Source organism: Miniopterus natalensis, chromosome 12, assembly GCF_054644295.1.
Source record: "Miniopterus natalensis isolate mMinNat1 chromosome 12, mMinNat1.hap1, whole genome shotgun sequence".
Lineage (NCBI taxonomy): Eukaryota > Metazoa > Chordata > Mammalia > Chiroptera > Miniopteridae > Miniopterus > Miniopterus natalensis.
In genome coordinates this window covers 22558409-22576444 of record NC_142092.1, presented here as the reverse complement: position 1 = coordinate 22576444, position 18036 = coordinate 22558409, and the positions used below count along the sequence as shown (strand labels likewise).

The window sequence follows — 18036 nt, the reverse complement described above, 5'->3', positions numbered from 1 at the left end:
GCCACTGGAAATGGCTTGGATAAGCTTGCAAGTAGGAAGGGGCAGGGTCTCTGGGAATCACCAGGGCGGGGCCAAAGGTGTGAGTCAGGTTGATGGTGATTCAGAGAAGGCGTTTGCCTGCCTGCTGGCTCTGAGGGGAGGGCTCGTAAAGAAGCAATGGCCGCTACCAGCTCCTCTCTCTGGGAGAAAGCTGCCCCTCCAGTTCTCCCTCTGATTCTGGGCAAGTTAATTCCTCCCCGAATGTCCTGGGGTCCTTTCAAGCTGCTGCCCAGTGCTGGAGCTCAGAGGGAGCACATCTGAGTGAGTCTGTGTGCTGGCCCTTTAAGGGGAAAGCCTGGGACTCCCGCAGCCTCAATCCCTGCTGGTTTTTACAGCCCAGAGTTGTGGGGACTTCTCTTCCCAGCACTGGAACCCTGGGCTGGGGCCTGATGTGGGCTGGGACCCCTCACTCCTCTGGGAAACCCCCACTGCCAAGATATCCCTCCTGGTTTTAAACCGTGGCACCGGGTGTGGGACTGTGGCGGAGTGTCTGTGATTCAGCCCAGATTCTACCCGCGTCTCCGCCCCTCCTACTGATCTCGATGCTTTTTCAGTTCCTTGGTTGTAGGACTTCTGTTCAGCCAGATTTCAGGAGGTTCTGAGTGATGTTTATTCTGTATTTGAGTTGTAATTTTGATGTGGTTGCGGGAGGCGGCAAGTACCGCGGTTACCTATGCCGCCATCTTGCTGTCTCTTCTCACAAACTCCATGTTTAACATTTAGCACCGTAACATTCTTGTGCTTAAAAAGGGAATTATAAAGAAGACGGATGTTTTTAATATGGTGAAATTGCATAGGAGTGTTAAAGTAGAAATTTAATGAGTTATGTTTATTTGTATGTTGACTTAAATTTATTTTAATTAATAGTATACTTGATAAAAATATTGATAATGCATTTGGTCACTAAAAGATTTGTAAATTTGACATTTTTGAAATCTTAATGTAGGTTCCTTTTGGTCTCTCTTAAACAGGGAGATTTGAATATGAAATTTTAATATCTGTAATTCACAAATTATTTACTTTTTTGTATTGCTACATCTTTTATTTTATTAGTATGTATGTATATATGTGTTTTATATGTATATATTTCAAGGACAGTAGTTATCTTTTCCTGTAAGTTAAGTCGTGAATTATATGTTTATGTCTCTTCTGTTGTGTTTCTTCTGTTGTGTTTTTTTCTGTTTTTACTTTTTCTCATTTTAAATCTTACTCATTCTAAAAGCTCAGCTTAGGCAGCCTGGTGTAATGGAAAGAAAATTATTGCATTTCACAGATTTGGACTCATTCTTGGCCCTTCCATTGATAAGCTATGTGACCTTGGGCGAGTTATTTATCCTGTACATCATTGGTTTCTTATTGTGAAATGCTGGTCCCAAAAGGTTGTTATAATAATTAAGTGAATTTTATAAAGTCCCTGTGCATTGTAATAGTAGCTATAATTTATTGACACTTAAGTATAAACAGTGTGTTTTTCTTCCCTTTTTACTAAATTCTGATGCTATCCTGTCAGGTAACCTTTTAAAGCCTCCCTAGGTGGCACTGCTTACTTCTTTCTTTGCTCTTCCAGTGTTGTTGTTACAGATATTTTAGCGTTAAAACATTTATCTCATGCTTACCTGCTCTTCCTTATTCTGTAAGCTTCCTGAGAGCTGAGAGCAATAACCACGCTTTGTTTTAAAAAATAACTTTTTTTGGCATGTAAGGAACAGTGAGTGGTTTCTGATTAAAATAACAAGCAATGAATAAATGACTATTTTATTTGTATTTTTAGTGGCAAATGAGGTAAATTTAAAATGAGGTAATTGAAGTAATTCCTTTTATTTACTTATAATATTACATAGTGAATATAAAGTGGCATTTGTTAAATTTATGCTAATTGTTCATAATCTCCAAAACTTATTTTTTAAAACCAAATGCACTTTAGCATCATAATAATATATTATTTACATTAAATACATTCTTTCATGTATATTTGTAGTTGTCATCAGATTTCTCTTGGCAGAACACATTATTTATTGTCTTTATTTAATCAAAATGTTTTGAAGTATGTATTCACATTAAAGAGATGGGAAATTATTTCAGGGAAGAAAGAATTTTCTCAACATAGGCAATTAGAATTGGTTCAACTCCAGTTTCATATTACTATTTATTCTTATTGTTTCAATTATTTGTTTAGATGATTTTACTCATATTATGTAGCAGTGTTTTTAGCTGTATAATCTCTGAGTATGCCCTTTATAAAGCAAGGCAGAGATGAATACAACTATCTCACTGCCCAAAGTAAGGCCATGTTTACCTTGTCAGAGACTGCTAGTGCTAACACACATCGTGCTAGGTGAATGGCACAAAATATCTTTATTTTAACTTTTATTGAATTTATTGGGGTGACATTGGTTAATCAAACCATACAGGTTTCAAGTGTACAACTCAATAGCACATCATCTGTATACTGCATTGTACGCTCACCACCCAAAGTAAAGTATCTTTCCGTCCCCATTTATCCTTGCTTTGCCCTCTTCTACCTCCCCTATCCCCTTTTCCTCTGGCAGTCACCACACTGTTGTCTGTGTCTATGTGTTATTTATTTATTTGCTTAATCCCTTTACCTATTTAACCCAGCCCCCCAATGCTCCTCTCCTCTGACAGCTGTCAGTCGGATCTATGTAACTATGCTTCTGTTTCTATTATTTTGTTAGCACAAAATATCTTTAAAATCTAATTGTTCATTGGTGGATGTATGGATAAAGAAAAATATGGTATATAAATACAATGGAATATTATTCAGCCATTAAAAAAAGAATGAAATTTTGCCATTGCAAGAACATGGATGGACCTTGAGGGCATTATGCTAAGTGAAATATGTCAGACAGTGCTAGACAAATATCCTGTGATCTCACTAATGTGTGGAATCTAAAAGCAAACAAACCAAACAATCCAAGGTCAGAAATATAGAGGCGGGTGTGGAGCTTGGGTGAAATGGGTGAAGGGCGTCAAAAGATACAAACTTCTAGATATAAAATAAATATATCTAGATGCAATGTGCAGCATGGCGACCATAGGTAATAATACTACATTGCGTATTTGGAAGTTGTTAAGGGAGTAGATCTTAAAGTTCTTAACACAAACAAAAGCACAAGAAAAGCAGAGTCAGAGCTTCGTATTGTGGCAGATGGGAGAGGGTAAAGACAAGCAGTGTAACTCCTTAGTTGAAAGGTACCGCAAGCCCAAGACTGAGCAGTGGGATTTTTACGGCTCCAAGACCTGATGATACTGTTTGACTGACTCAGCCAGTCTTAAGAGCTGAGGTTCTTAAGCTAAGGCCCGTGGAAACAGAGAAATCAAGGGATCCATGTACTTGAATGGGAAAAAATTGCATTTTAATTTTTACTAACCTCTAACTCATATTGAGCACTTCGTTCAGTTCTGAAGGGTTTCTTGCAGCCAGTCCTCCTTTTAACAACAAGCCATAGTAGTAGTTTTGAATTTATCATCATTACAAATTATAGATACTACAATTCAGTTATTGCAAGTATTTTGAAATATTGTTTATACTTGTCAGTGCTTTGAAATTACAGTGGTTATTAGACCTAAGAGTAGAGTTGTTATTGAATGTTATTAAAGAAATACATAGATTACAGTATCACAAATTTGTTTTTATATTATATATTTATTCTTATACTTTCTTTTTGTTGCTCTCACATATTTTTTTCTGCATTTATATACTTATTCTGAGAAGGCTTTGCTAGATTGCCAGAAATGGTCATGGGACAAAAATGGTGAAAATCTTTCTTTTAGAGTTTGAGGCATACTATAGAAGGTATGAGGGAAGAAATGGAGGGTGCCAGAGAGAAGGTTCTAAGATAGTGGTTGAACATAAAGACTTAAAGGGATGCAAGGATGTATCTGATAAGGGGCTAATTTCCAAAGTGTACAAAGAACTCATACTACTCAGCAAGAGGAAGACAAACAACACAATTAAGAAATGGGCAAAGGACCTGAATAGACACTTCTCCAAAGAGGACATACAGATGGCCAAGAGACACATGAGAAAATGCTCAACGTCTCTAACCATTAGAGAGATGCAAATTAAACCCACAGTGAGGTATCACTTCACACTTGTAAGAATGGCTGCCGTCAACAAATGACTCGTGCTGGCGAGGGTGTAGAGAAAGGGGACCCTAGTGCACTGCTGGTGGGAATGCAGACTGGTGCAGCCACTATGGAAAACAGTATGGAGGTTCCTCAAAAAGTTAATAATGGAGCTGCCTTTTGACCCAGTGATTCCACTCTTAGGAATGTATCCTAAGAATCCTGAAACATGCATCAGAAAGAATATATGCACCCTGATGTTCATAGCAGCAGTTTACAATAGCTGAGATCTGGAAACAGCCCAAGTGCCCATCAGTAGATGAGTGGATAAAAAAGCTGTGGGACATTCACACCATGGAATACTACGCAACTGTAAAGAAGAAGAATCTCCTACCCTTTGGGACAGTATGGATGGACCTGGAGAATATTATGCTAAGTGAAATAAGCCAGGCAGAGAAAGACAAACATCACATGATCTCGCTTATACGTGGAATCTAAAGAACTTAATAAACTGATGAACAGAATAGATTCAATGACATGGAAGCATAGATGAGACTGATGAATGTCAGAGGGATGGAGGAGGGCGGGTGGGTGGAGGGGGAGAGAGTAACCAAAGAATTTATATGCATATATGCACAACCCAAGGACATGGACAATGGTGGGGGGAGGGACTGGGGAGAGGGATGGGACGGGGTGGAATGCGTTATTGGGGAGAAAAAGGGACATCTGTAATATTTTCAACAAAAATAAAATTAAAAAATTAAAAAAAAAGGAATGCAGATATACTTTTAAAAAGGAGGGAGGTATTATTTTGCTGCTGTTGTATGTTTTAGTGCATGTGTTGAACCTTAAGTGAGAAAACAACCCTAAGGACAAAGGATATATTTATCAGCTATGTGGATAGTTCTGGAAATCAAACAAGATCCAATCAGGCAAAAGAAGAGCATTAATAGAGGGAATTGGTTGTACTGGTGTTGGAAGACCTAGGAATCCAAACAGGGAATGAGGAGGCCATCCAGAGATTACTAACAGCAGGGAAGCTGCCACCATCTCTAGGGCATAGGGCCAGTGGGAGGAGATGATGTACCCGAGTCCAGAAGTTGGGCTGCCTTGTGGGAGGTAGAGCCATAGTAGGGACTGTTCAGCCAGTGTTGGAATGTTGGAGGGAAGGGAGTGGGGAGCTGGAACCTCAAAAGAGTTGCAGCTACTGACTGAGGCACTGCCAGAAATAGAGCCATTTGGCACAGGAGCATGGGAATTACAGTTCCTATGATAAAACAGAGTAGAGCAAAAGAAGGGGTTAGGTAATGGATCTGAGATCAAATGGGCAAATGATTGGCAATCTATGCCTTATGCTCTTCGGCATTCATTATCTAGTGGTTAATTGCTACGACTTGGCCTTTGCCACTCTGGAAGTCCATCATTCCGATTGAAATTGGGGTGTTCATCTCAATGATGGCATATCCCACATTATCTCCACCATCCATTATTATCTTTGGCACATAAAGGTTAGCCACCAGAGCTTTCTAAGGATGCTGTGCTGCTCACTCCAGTGTAGTTTATAGCGTTTTAATTAGGAAAAAAATGTCTTTGGGTCCTTCAGGAGGATGTAGTAGAGGAAATTTTGGTTTGTTCATAAAACTACTCCCATTTCCTTAAGTCTCCTTCTTATGTCAGGAAGGTACTGGCATTTTGACCTTATTAAATGATTGTAGGCTGTTGTTAAAAGCAATTTACAGTCATCCATCCAAGCAAACTGTTAGAGCTAGCTAGTTAAATCCAAATCAATCTTATATATGTTCTGCAGGTTCGTGCTAATACAAGATTAGCAAGATCTTGCAATTCTTTTGCTATATAAGCTCTTTTCTTCTGGACCTGACTTTGCATTTCTCCTCCTGTGGCAAAGTGAGTTCTTAGTCTGTCTATGGTAACAAAAAGTGGTGGAGGTGGGTCTTGCAAATCCTCTTGCAAGAGAGCTGCTTCAGGTGTGGCCATTGCTAAACCTTTAAGCAAGGGAAGACTAGTTACCTCAGGGAGGAGAGGCTGCTTTTGTTGGCAAGGGATGTTCAGGGGGGCATTTGGGAGTTCACAGTTTTCAGGTGTATCTAATTCCAAAAGCCCTCACCCATCTCCTTCCTTCTTACCTAATGCCCAATTGATGCCTTACCATCTTAATATTAGAAACTTGGTATATTGTAATTTTGCATTCCCCATGATTAGATGTTCTATGTAGTCCTTAGCCTTGTCTGCCCTGGGGCTATGAGAAGTAAGAGATTCTCTTAACGCTGACATAGAAACTCTGGTTTTCTGACCATTTTGAGCTGAGATCCTAAAACCTGAGATTATCATTGTGTTTTTATAAGTCCTCTAATATAGCCTTTCCACCCCACAGGTATTGTAGTAAATGGTACTGCCATAGTGGTCAAATGCAGTTGCTACTTCACTTCCCACAGGCTTGTCTTCACCTTTATTCTAAACAACTGTACATGATAATTTAAAAAATTGTGATCCCACTATATGTCATGGATCCCTAGAATCCCATTTGTAGGTAGAGCTCTTCATTGTATTTAGGCTCATACAGGTTCACTACTCAATATCAGAAACCCATTTTGAGACCATTTCTGATACCAAGAACAATATTATTTGGTGTTCAGTCAAGAAAATAGACATTACTTTAGGTCTTTCAATAAAAGGACATTAGTAGAGCCAGTTGATTACGCAGGTACTAGAAGAGCAGAAAGACAAATAGGGATATTATCAACTCAGAGGGTAGCAACATTGGGAAGCTTCTTCCATTCCCAAGAGTAATCTTGAATTTGTAATTAAGGATGTCCTGTCATTTTTTTCTTTATTAAAATATATTTATAAATTCTCATTTTGTAAGTACAGTGTTTTGAAGGCATTTGCTTTTCTAAAATTTAAATTGGAAATTATTTTATTCTTTATATGTGGAAAAGAGTTAACTGTTGCTACACTCTACGTTTTAATAGCTGCTTAGGTAATTTCTGAGGTTGTCCTGCAGAGATTCTTGTGTCTCTTATTTGATAGTAACTCAGTGCTTTCCTAAATGATACTTTCCTAGCATTCTGTCATCCACCATTTTTTTCTTTCCCATCAGCAGTAAATCATTTTGCTTTTCTTTGAACTATCGTCACATTTTTACCTCTTTTATAAAACTTGTACAATGTGCCTTTCTATAGCATTGAATTCCTTGAAATTAGGGGCTCAATAATATATATTTTAAAATATGTCTTTATTGATTTCAGAGAGTGAAAGGGAGAGGGAGAGAGAGATAGAAACATCAATGATGAGAGAGTCATTGATCAGCTGCCTCCTGCACACCCCCTACTGGGGATCGAGTCCATAAGCCGGGCATGTGCCCTGACTGGGAATTGAACTGATCTCCTGGATCCTAGGTTGATGCTCAACTGCTGTGCCATGCTGGCTGGACTAATATTTGCTTTTTAATCTTTCACTGTACTTAGCACAAAGCAAGTGTTTAATATTATTTAATGAATCATTGATTCGATCATAGAATGTTAAGAGTGGCAAAGGACTTTATAAATCATCTAGTTTTAATTTTCAGACCTATGTTCTATCACATTATTTCATGGAAGGATATCATAGTCATTAGATATCTAGTTATCTAGATATTAAATTGGATATTAGTTCATTAAAACCCCTGCAAAGATAGCATTTTTATTTATGCTCTATCAGTAAAGGCATAATCAAGAGAAATAATATAGACAGTATTTACCAAACTATATTTTGATGCAGTTTGCTCCTTCATTTTATTTAGGGAATAGGAGGAGAGAATAAATTTTTAATTCCTTATTAAGTGTCATGCATTTTTTCCATTTCATAGGTATGACTATTTTCTGACAAAAACTTGTGATTTTCCTTTATTTTTATAAGAAGTTCACATAAGATTTAAAAACATTTTTTCTCTCTGGTGGATTCTCTAAAATAAGAAAATTACTAGTGTCATTTGTTGAGAAAGGCTAATGCTTCGTTTCCAGTCTTTTAGAAAGTATATCAATGTATACATTCTTGTATAAATATTATCAAAACAGGTTTTCCTAAGAAATGTAAATGTTTGGGTTAATTATCTCATAATCTTGGAGACATATTTTAATATTGGTTCATGATATCAGAAATCTGTTTTTAGCTGGCAAGCTATGAGAGCCAGATTGCCAAACTACGCTCTGAGGTTGAAAAAGGAGAAGCATTGCGACAAAGTTTGGAATACGACCTGGCTGTTGCTAGAAAGGAAGCTGGTGTTGGAAGACGCGCTGCTGAAGAAAGGTTAGCCGAGGCACATAGGGTCCAAGAAAAGCTCTGTGGTAAGGCAGTTTCCTTTTTTCCCATGTTAAGAATTGTGACCTCATTGTATATCATTGCTCAGTGTTGTGTGTGCATTCTACATAGGGTCAGAGGTTAGGTTTTGATTCATTGACTGGTCTTTTATGGACAGAATATGCTGGGTGTGTATAAAGTTCTCAGGCAATTATGTGAACATTCATCAACTTTATATTAATTTTTTTATGTTGTGTATGTGTGGAAAAAGGGGTTTAAAATTTTGTTAATCACTTTTTAGAGCGCCTTTTCCATGAATAATCAGCGGAATCACACAGAGATTTTTATTTTTTAATCCTCACCCAAGGATATGTCCATTGATTTTTAGAGAGAGGAAGGGAGAGAGAGAGAAAGACACTGATGTCAGAGAGAAACATTAATTGGTTGCCTCCCATACACGCCCCGACTGGGGATCGAACCCACAACCTTTTCAGTGTTTGGGACAATGCTCCAACCAACTGGCCAGGGCCACATAGACATTAAAAAAAATGTATTGTAGTCTTCTATTACATATAGCCTGGAATCAGGATCTCTAGTTTGAGAGAATCTGTTTATGCAAGAAGCACTACAGGTGATTTTGTTGATTATTGAGGGTTAGGAACAACTGGGTTAAAGTGTGGAGCCTAGAAAGGAGAAAGGCAGTTGATTTAACTCTCAAAAGTTATCTATTAATATAGCATATGACCATCTTTAAAAATCTTTTTACTTAAGTATATATTAAAGAAATGTGCCTAGATAAGTGTAAAGTGATCACAAGAACCCAGATCATGGAATATAAAATTACCAGAAGTCCTTCCACATGGATAACTACTATCCTGATTTTTAAATATGTTTTTATTGATTTCAGAGAGAGGAAGGGAGAGGAAGAAAGAATAATCAATGATGAGAGAGTCATTGATCGGCTGCCTCCTGCAGGCCCCCTACTGGGGATCAAGCCACAGCCAGGCATGTGCCCTGACTGGGAGTTGAACCCCGATCTCCTGGTTCATGGGTCGATGCTCAACCACTAAGCACACCAGCCAGGCAATATCCTGATTTTTAATAGCAAGGGTGAATTTTGCCCTTTTTTTACTTTAGTATGTACTGTTGTATCTGGCTTCTTTCCTTCAACATTGTCAAGTTTGTAAGTTCACCCATACGTTTTATGAACTTCATATTGATGGTTAGTATTATATTGTGTGCATATGCCACAGTTATTATGCATTCACTATTTGGGTTGTGTCTGGGTTTTGGTTATGAAGAATAATGTTGCTTCCCTGGCTGGTGTTGTTTAGTGGTTAGAACATTGGCCCACACACCAAATGGTTGCAGGCTCGATGCCTGGCCTGTTCAGGGTGTGTGTGGGAGGCAACCAATTGCTGTGTCTCTCTCACAGTGATGTTTCTCTCTCCCCCCTTCCTTCTTCTCTCTCTAAAAATCAATAAAAGTATTTAAAAACAGAATGTTGCTATGAATAGTTTTGTATACAGCAGGTTTTAATTAAGAGAACACTGAACATGAATTCAGAAGATTTAGGTTTGAATCTGGTTCTACAACTTATTTACTGATATTTGAACCTAGGTTTTTTTGTGTTTTTTTTAATATGTTTTTATTGATTTCAGAGAGAGAAGATGGGAGAAGGAGAGAGATGGAAACATTAATGAGACAGAAACATCCATTACTTGGCTGCCTCCTGCATGCCCCCTACTGGGGATGGAGCCTGCAACCCAGGCATGTGCCCTGACCGAGAATTGAACCGGTGACCTCTTGGTGCATGGGTTGGCACTCAACCACTGAGCTTTATGGGCCAGGCTGAACCTAGGTTGTTTTAAGGATGAAATTAGAAAATGAAAGTGCTTTGTTAATTGCATAGAACTAAACAAATGTTAAGTTATAAATATTGCAAAGTTATGTACCCTAGTCTTGGCCAGCTGTTTTGGGTTATTGCCATTGGTCAGAAGTGTTTTTGATCACTTCTGGCATTTAATAACTATACTACTTAGGAATAAAAGGATTGCAAGGCACTAGATATACAAGTTAATGGATTTAATTTAATTATGAGGATATGGAAGTCCAGGGAAGACGGGAAGTTACTTGCCCAAAGTCAAATAATTTCAACAGACATGTTACAGAGGAAATGGAGGAAAGGCCATTAATCACATGAAAAATGCTTAACCTTACTTGTCATTAGGGAAATGCAAATTAAAAACCGCTGTGACGGTAACTGCATGCCCATCAATACTGAATGCTAGTGAGGATGTAGAACAACTGGAACTTTTATAGTTCGCGGGAGAGTAAAGTGGTATGACTACTTTGGACAAAACCCGGCAGTTTCTTTTAATATAATCATATCTTTATCCTGTGACCCAGTAGTTACACTCTTTGGTATTTCTCCCTGGGAAACATTTGACTTGTACACCAATGTTTATAGCAGCTCCTTTATGACAGCCAAAAATTGGAAAAAACAAACAAATTCTAAATGTCCATTGATAAGAGAATGAAGAAATAATTTGTGTTATATTCATACAATGAAGTACTACTAAGCAATAAAAATGAACCAACTACTGATATATGCAAGAACATGAGTGAATTTCAAAACTGTTATGCTGAGTGAAGTTTATACACAAGAGAACGTCCTATATGACTCCGTTTATATGAAGTTTTGGGACAGAGATAACTAATGGTTGGTGAAAAAGAAATCAGAACAGTCTTTGCCTCTGGGGTGGTTTCACAGTAGGGATTGACTGGGAAAAGGTATGAGGAAACTTTTTGAGTTAAAGAAAATGTTCTATATTTTTCTATATTTTGGTAGGGGTCTAGGTTCTAGGAGTGTAGGCATTTATCAAATCTCTTTGAATGGTATACTTCAGCGTTGTGCATTTCACTATATGTAAATTTTACCTTCAAAAGAGTGAAACTATATTGAATTCTAGTTAATGATGTGAATGCTGAATTATTTAGGAGTTAAATATGCTTATATATGCGACTTGCTTTGCAATGCATAAAAAAGTATTGTGGTCTGATGGATGGATAAACAAATGGATGCATAGATGAATGTGTGATAAAACAAATATAGCAAAATGTTAACAATCATGGAGTCTAGGCAGTTTTATGGGTATTTACTGTACAAGGAATGAAAAGAAAAGGAAAGAAAAATTGGCCACATACAGAGGGACAGAAATCAAAATGACCTCAAACGTCTTACCTGCAATGCAGGCTGCTAGACCATGGGATAATGTCTTGTAGTGAGAGGAACTACAAGGGACGGAGACTTTTTGTACCACTTACACCTTTGAATTTTGAACCTTTGGAATATATGATCCATTCAAAATACAAATAGAATTTAAAAACAATACTACTAACTGTGGTGCTATTTTTTGTTTTACAAGTGTGTTTTACATATTTCCTCGTTTGATCGTCACAAAATTTTAACTAGGAGGTATTTAATTCCGAGAGTCAAAGAGGTTTAATCAGGTGATAGGTGATGGAGCCAGACCTGGAAGCCTTTCATTATTTCTTTTCTACATGCTGAAACATAGCAGCAACCCTAGTGGAGAGATGTTGGCTATTGTCAATGTAATATAGGATGAGAGGGGATTGAGCCTAATTTTGGGAGAGTACGTACCATAGTTCTAAGGGTTGTAACAGTGGTTTCCAACTTCAATTTTGTGTAAGATGTGTTACAACTAATTAGTTGCCAATAATCAAGTGTCACAATTTGTAACTATAAAGTCTTTTAAAAAGAGTGGCCCTGTATATCACAGTCTTTTTTAAAAAAACATTTATTTTCTTGAATAGGAGAAAGAGTGACATTTGGTGCTAGAGGTGCACCTAAACATGGGCATGTCTCTGGGAATATGTCATATCATTTCATGGCAAAACCACCTTTATCTGGAGGGGAAAAGAGATAAAAATATGGTAGAATCCTGGTTCTGGGACAGTGAGCTTTTCAAGAGTTTACCGGTGTGAAATGGTTAACAGGTTTTGTCCTAAGATCATGCTGCGAATGAAATCAGCTCCAAGACCTAGGTTTTTGAACTCTAGGGATTTAATTTATGGTTGTAAATATACCTGTTATTCTCTTATATTTTTAATAGCTCAGAATATAGAACTTCAAGGAAGGACAAATGAGATTGAGAAAGCATTTCAGATTTCCCAGCAGAAGTGGAAAGAAGAATGCAGAAGATTTGAGTGTGATCTGGAGGAAAGAGACAATATAATTCAAAATTGCAATCAAGAATATGATTTACTTATGAAAGAAAAAAGCAAACTAGAGAAAACTCTACAGGTAAAATATTTTTGCAAAGAAATTTTGCTATCTATAATATTCATTAAGATGTGTTATACATTATTTGAAGTTGTCCTTGGAAAGAAAAAAACTACCAGAAAGCAAAAAAATCTGATTTCCTTCTGCCCTCCCTCCCTCCCTCCTTTCGTTGTTAGAGTAATTTTTGCAGGTCTCTCTTGTAATATGCTTTAGAATACATGAATATGTATTCTACATACTGTTTCTTTTGTGAAAAACAGTTTGAAATCTCTGATCAAAATTAAAAAAATAAACACATGGACATTTTGTAAGAATATAAGAACCTATAGCCCTTTTGGTTCTATAGCATGAAAATTTTGAAATTTAGAAATGTAGGCCCTAGATTTGGTCTGAATATACAATAAATATAGAAAAACCATTTATGTATCTGATATATGCTTATTATCTATATAGAGCTCATGCTATATAGATATGCTATTTAAACAATTTGATGACCTTTTACTAAAATTATTGTGAGTTATTTATTCTCCCTCCCCCCCAACTTTTTTTTCCTTTTTACTCTCTGAAGTAAAATTATGGTTTAAGGTTGAGATTGCCAGCCTCTTAGAAGATAGATTTTGAATTGTCTATACTGTATTTGTCATATTTTTGAAGTAGCAGTTTAAGTTAAAAAAAACAAACATTATAAAAATGCTTTACATTTACCACTGGTGTAAATGGCTTTTCTGGAAATAAATCTTCACTAAAATAATTTTACAAAAGCATTTACTAAATATAAAAGTTTCAACTCAAACATTCCCAGACATTGTCAGCAGATCTATTTTTGTTTTCTTTTACAGCAGCACTCATAATTTGTTTCCTGTTTATTACTAGAATGGTGCCTGGCTTCTATAAGGGCTCCATTCATATTTGTATAGGGGAAGTTTAGGTGTCGGCTAGAACCACAAGTCCCTGGGTGGCCCTAAAAAACCTGCTCCATGTAAAATGTCTTGGAGCTATGGGGAAAGAAGGGTAACGGTGGCAGCATTCCTTACAATCAGCCTGCACCTCAGGTTGCAAGATCTTGATGTGATCTTGATCAGCTGCTTGATAGGAGAACTCTGGTTTGATTTTACCTCATTGGCTTTGAACTGATCTTCACAGAGACCCTTGGGGAATTTGGGATTGAGTAGGAGTCACTGTTTAGCCCTGAGGGAAGAGGCCTCCAGACTCCTTTGATGGCTTTCTATTCGGGAAAGTTATAAGGGCAGTCTTTATTGTGCAGCTCCATTCTATTGTTAGATGGACACAGGAGGCTCTCCTCCTGTCTCATAAACCACAGAATCTTTCTCCTTGTGTTGATGGGGACTGAATTTTGAACCCTATAGGTGAAAAAAGTTTGGCTTCTCTAGAAACCTGCATTTTATATTTTTAAGTTTTTTGAACCATCTTAGATGTAGCAAATGTAGTACAACTATAGGAAAACCCAAAAAGAAAAGCCTCTTGCCAACATTGTTTATCTGTAGAACTAGAAATTAGTGACAGTCCAGACTTAAAACACACACACACACACACACACACACACACACACACACACACATATTTAAATATGTTTTTATTGATTTTACAGAGGGGAAGAGAGAGGGAGGGAGAGAGAAACATCAATGACTGCCTCTTGCATGCCTCCTACTGGGGATCAAGCCCACAACCTGGGCATGTGTCCTCACTGGGAATTGAACCAGTGACCTCTTGGTTTTTGGGACACTCAACCAACTGAGCCACATGGGCCAGGGCTAAAAACATATTTTTTGATTTTTAAAATTCTTGGTACTCTAGAATTTCCTTATCCTGGTTTGTTGCACAAAACTCCTTCCTTCTCCCCTTTTGGAAATACGATGTTTTCTGTTAGGTTTATATATACATTATTAGGTAATCCAAATAGTTTGTTCATAGGTAATTAGAGATTTTCATATTATCTACTTTACACATAGATTTACATATAAATTACATAAAATCTATATATTTTCTTTTTGTCTCTTTATCATAATGCATTTTGTTAAAACCTCTGAAGTTAAAATTTTTAGAAAAATTGGTTTAAGTATATATATACATATAAAATGTTGCTTAAATTAAATAGGTAAGCATAGCTTCTTATTCAGATCTATATTCTGATCAAAATATAATAGTTCTAGTAATGATATTAGCATAAATTATAATGAGTTTTAACAAGATAGGTAAGGAGAGTCCTTTGTATATTTAAATTAGGGATGAAGGAAGAAAGCTAACTTTTATTGATCTAATAGTAAAGCAAGATTTTATTCGTATAAAGGAAGCATTGGAGAAACATCAGCAGGAGAAGAATGAAATGGATTCTCAGATCAGGGAGACAGCATTGGAGGAGTTTAGATTACAAGCAGAACAATGGGAAGCAGAAAGAAGAGAGTTACAATTTATAGTACAGGTATTTAAAAAATAATAATACAGTTCCTTAAATATGTCTTGTTAATGCTTATGATATTGAATTTACATTAGTGCATTAATTGGCTTGCTCAAAGGGAAAATAATTCCTAGTCTTTGACCTCTGAAAGGTCATCTTTCATTTGTAGTTACATGACAATATATGCAGCTGTTACCAACAGATATCATTAGAGTTGGATGACTTCCATTGCATTATGTGATTTTGAGAGGGACATCTATATACATTTGTTTTTGTTTTGTTAATCTTCACCCAAGGCTATTTTTTCCATTGATTTTTAGAGAGAATGGAAAGGAGGGAGGGAGGAAAAGAGGGAGAGAGAGAGAAAAAAAAACACTGATGCAAGAGAGACACATTGATTGGTTGCCTCCCACATGTGCCCCTACTGTGGCCGGGGGTCAAACCTGCAACCTAGGTATGTGCCCTGACCAGGGTTTGAACCTGCAATGGGTGGCTCCAATGACTGAGCCACCCATCCAGGGTTACATTTGGCATTTTATTTTTCCAATTTAACATGTGAGACTGTTAGGAGTCTTTAATAGCATAAAGAGATAGAATGGTATCTAACCACTATGCAGTATATCTGAGACTAATACAAAATAATATTGACTGTAAACTGTAACTGAAAAATAAAATTAAAATGTTGCAGTTTTGGGGTAAAAAGAAATAGAATGGATTTTGGATATTAATGGATGTGTACAAATATTATAGTATTGTGGTTTTTGAACTATTTTAAGTAATGTAGTGCAGATTCTTAATCATCTTCTATTAACCTCTCCCCCTGCAACACACAGAATCCCCAAGGCTTCTTGTTTGAAAATCACTGATTACATCTAACCCCCTTTATAGATGAGCAGAAGGAGATTTATGACCGAGTGATTAATGTGAGATCACAAACTGAATGATTAATGTGAGAAAAGACTACAAGTCTCCAGATTCTCACTCCAGTGTACTTTGCATTTTTTCTGGAGATTATATGTAAGTTATTTTGAAGGAGAGATAGGACAAATTCAAACTGTGAATTCAATAACCAACTAACTTAAAATTTCAAATAAATTTCCATCATTCCTCTATTACATATTTTGTGATGACAAACACTTTTTCTACACAAAATGGCAAATTGAGTTAGTCTTTATATAGATGTCAGAGATATACATTCTTAAATTTTGGAGTAACTTTGTGTTTGAAACAACTTTTCAAGACAAAGGCAGCCAGAGAATAGGAGGCACCTTATTTCTTTAAGAGTGAAAGCTGGAAGTAAACAGTAGAAATACTCAATTTGTTGTATATATAAGTATTCAAAATACTAACAAAACCACACTTTTTCCAACCCTTTGGTCATTGGGCAATGCTTTTCTTCCCAGTCACATCTTCTGTAGAATATGGAAAAACATTGCAATTACTCTTTAGACCTCTTGGTTTTCTTAGCGTCTGTGTGGGTACTGAGGATATCAATTTGTTTATGATATGATATGATTATGATGTGATTTTATTTTTCAACATGGAGAGACATGTAAAGAGAGAAAATATATTGTAATATCATAAAATTTTGAATAAAATATTATGGGACCATAAAAGAAGAATTGATTAACTGCCTGGGAGATAGGGGAACTCATCACAGAGCCGAAGGCATTTGAGCTGCTGTTGATAATTATATTAAAGGCTACCTGGAACAAACAAGCAAACATAAGTAAATGAAAATAACCTCTTCATTTCTAAACACTCAGAAATCTTCAGTGCCACCAATCAGAAGCCTGAAACTTGTAAAATATGATTCAGAGAATTGTATTTAATTGTGTGGATGACGTCTGAAGCATGATCCAAAAGAGGCCATTTGTATGGAAAAGCCACTGAAAATGGCTTGGGTAGGCCTGAAAGTTGGCTAGGGCAGGGTCTCAGGGAATCATCAGGGCTGGATAAACAGTGTTAGCCAGATTGGTGGAGACTCAGATATGGTACAGCCATTCTACCTCTGGGGGAAGGGCTCAGCAAAGGAACAATAGCCTCAGCCAGCACTTCTGTTCAGCTAGATTTCAGGCGGTTCTGAATGATGGTGGTTCTATAATTTAGTTGTAATTTTTATGTGGTTGTGGGAGGTCTCCATCTGGATCATACAAGGGAGCTCCCATAAAACTCAGTTGAGAGGAGATCCAAGATGGCAGTGGATTGAGTGGAAGCTACACTGACACTCTCCCAGGATGAAACTGGAAGTACAACTAAAATGCAGAAAAACCACCCTGAATAATCAACTGCAACTGAAGACTAGCTGGGGGGCACCCTCATAACCAAGGACAAAAGTGGAGATCCTCATAGAGACTGGTAGGAAGTGCAGAGGTGAGAGGGCTGGCTGGGCTCCCACAGGCAGCAGCTGAAGGTCTGGAGTATATCAGCTGTTGGAAGTTCCCACTGAGAATTCTGGGGTCTCAACCCCAAGCTGGGCTCCCCAGCTCAGAACACCAGAACTGAGGAAGGTACCCACATAACATCTGGCTGTGAAAAGCAGTGGGGTTTCTGTCTGCCAGAGAGAGAGGGCTGGCACTGCAGGCACCCTCTTAAAGGGCCAATGCACAAAGTTCTGTGTGCAGCCACTCACCTTGGGCTCTGGCAGAAGCAGAGTGGACTCGAGCACAGTGAGGAGAATCCAGGGGGGCTGGCTGGGGGGATAGATCTTAGAGGGCACCCATCTGTACTCCGGTGCTGAGTCATTCCCCCATACGGCAGAAGACATCTTTCTCAGGCAGACATTTACCTTCCAACCAGCTTTTGCCTTTGGGGGAAGCAATTGGCCCACCCTGCTGGAAAACCTCTGACCCCACCCTGTGGAGTTTCTACAGCCTGAGAGGCTCCTTAA

The 18036-nt window shown here is 37.6% G+C and overlaps 1 protein-coding gene across 1 annotated transcript in view; it reads left to right on the top strand.

The window, feature by feature from the left end:
- Positions 1 to 18036, top strand: part of CCDC171 (coiled-coil domain containing 171) — a 236209-nt gene that overhangs the window by 11604 nt on the left and 206569 nt on the right. Inside the window, exons 4-6 of the mRNA XM_016214453.2 lie at positions 8297 to 8471; positions 12561 to 12751; positions 15039 to 15170. Coding sequence (XP_016069939.2) covers positions 8297 to 8471; positions 12561 to 12751; positions 15039 to 15170 — 498 coding nt within the window. The remainder of the gene's footprint in view (positions 1 to 8296; positions 8472 to 12560; positions 12752 to 15038; positions 15171 to 18036) is intronic.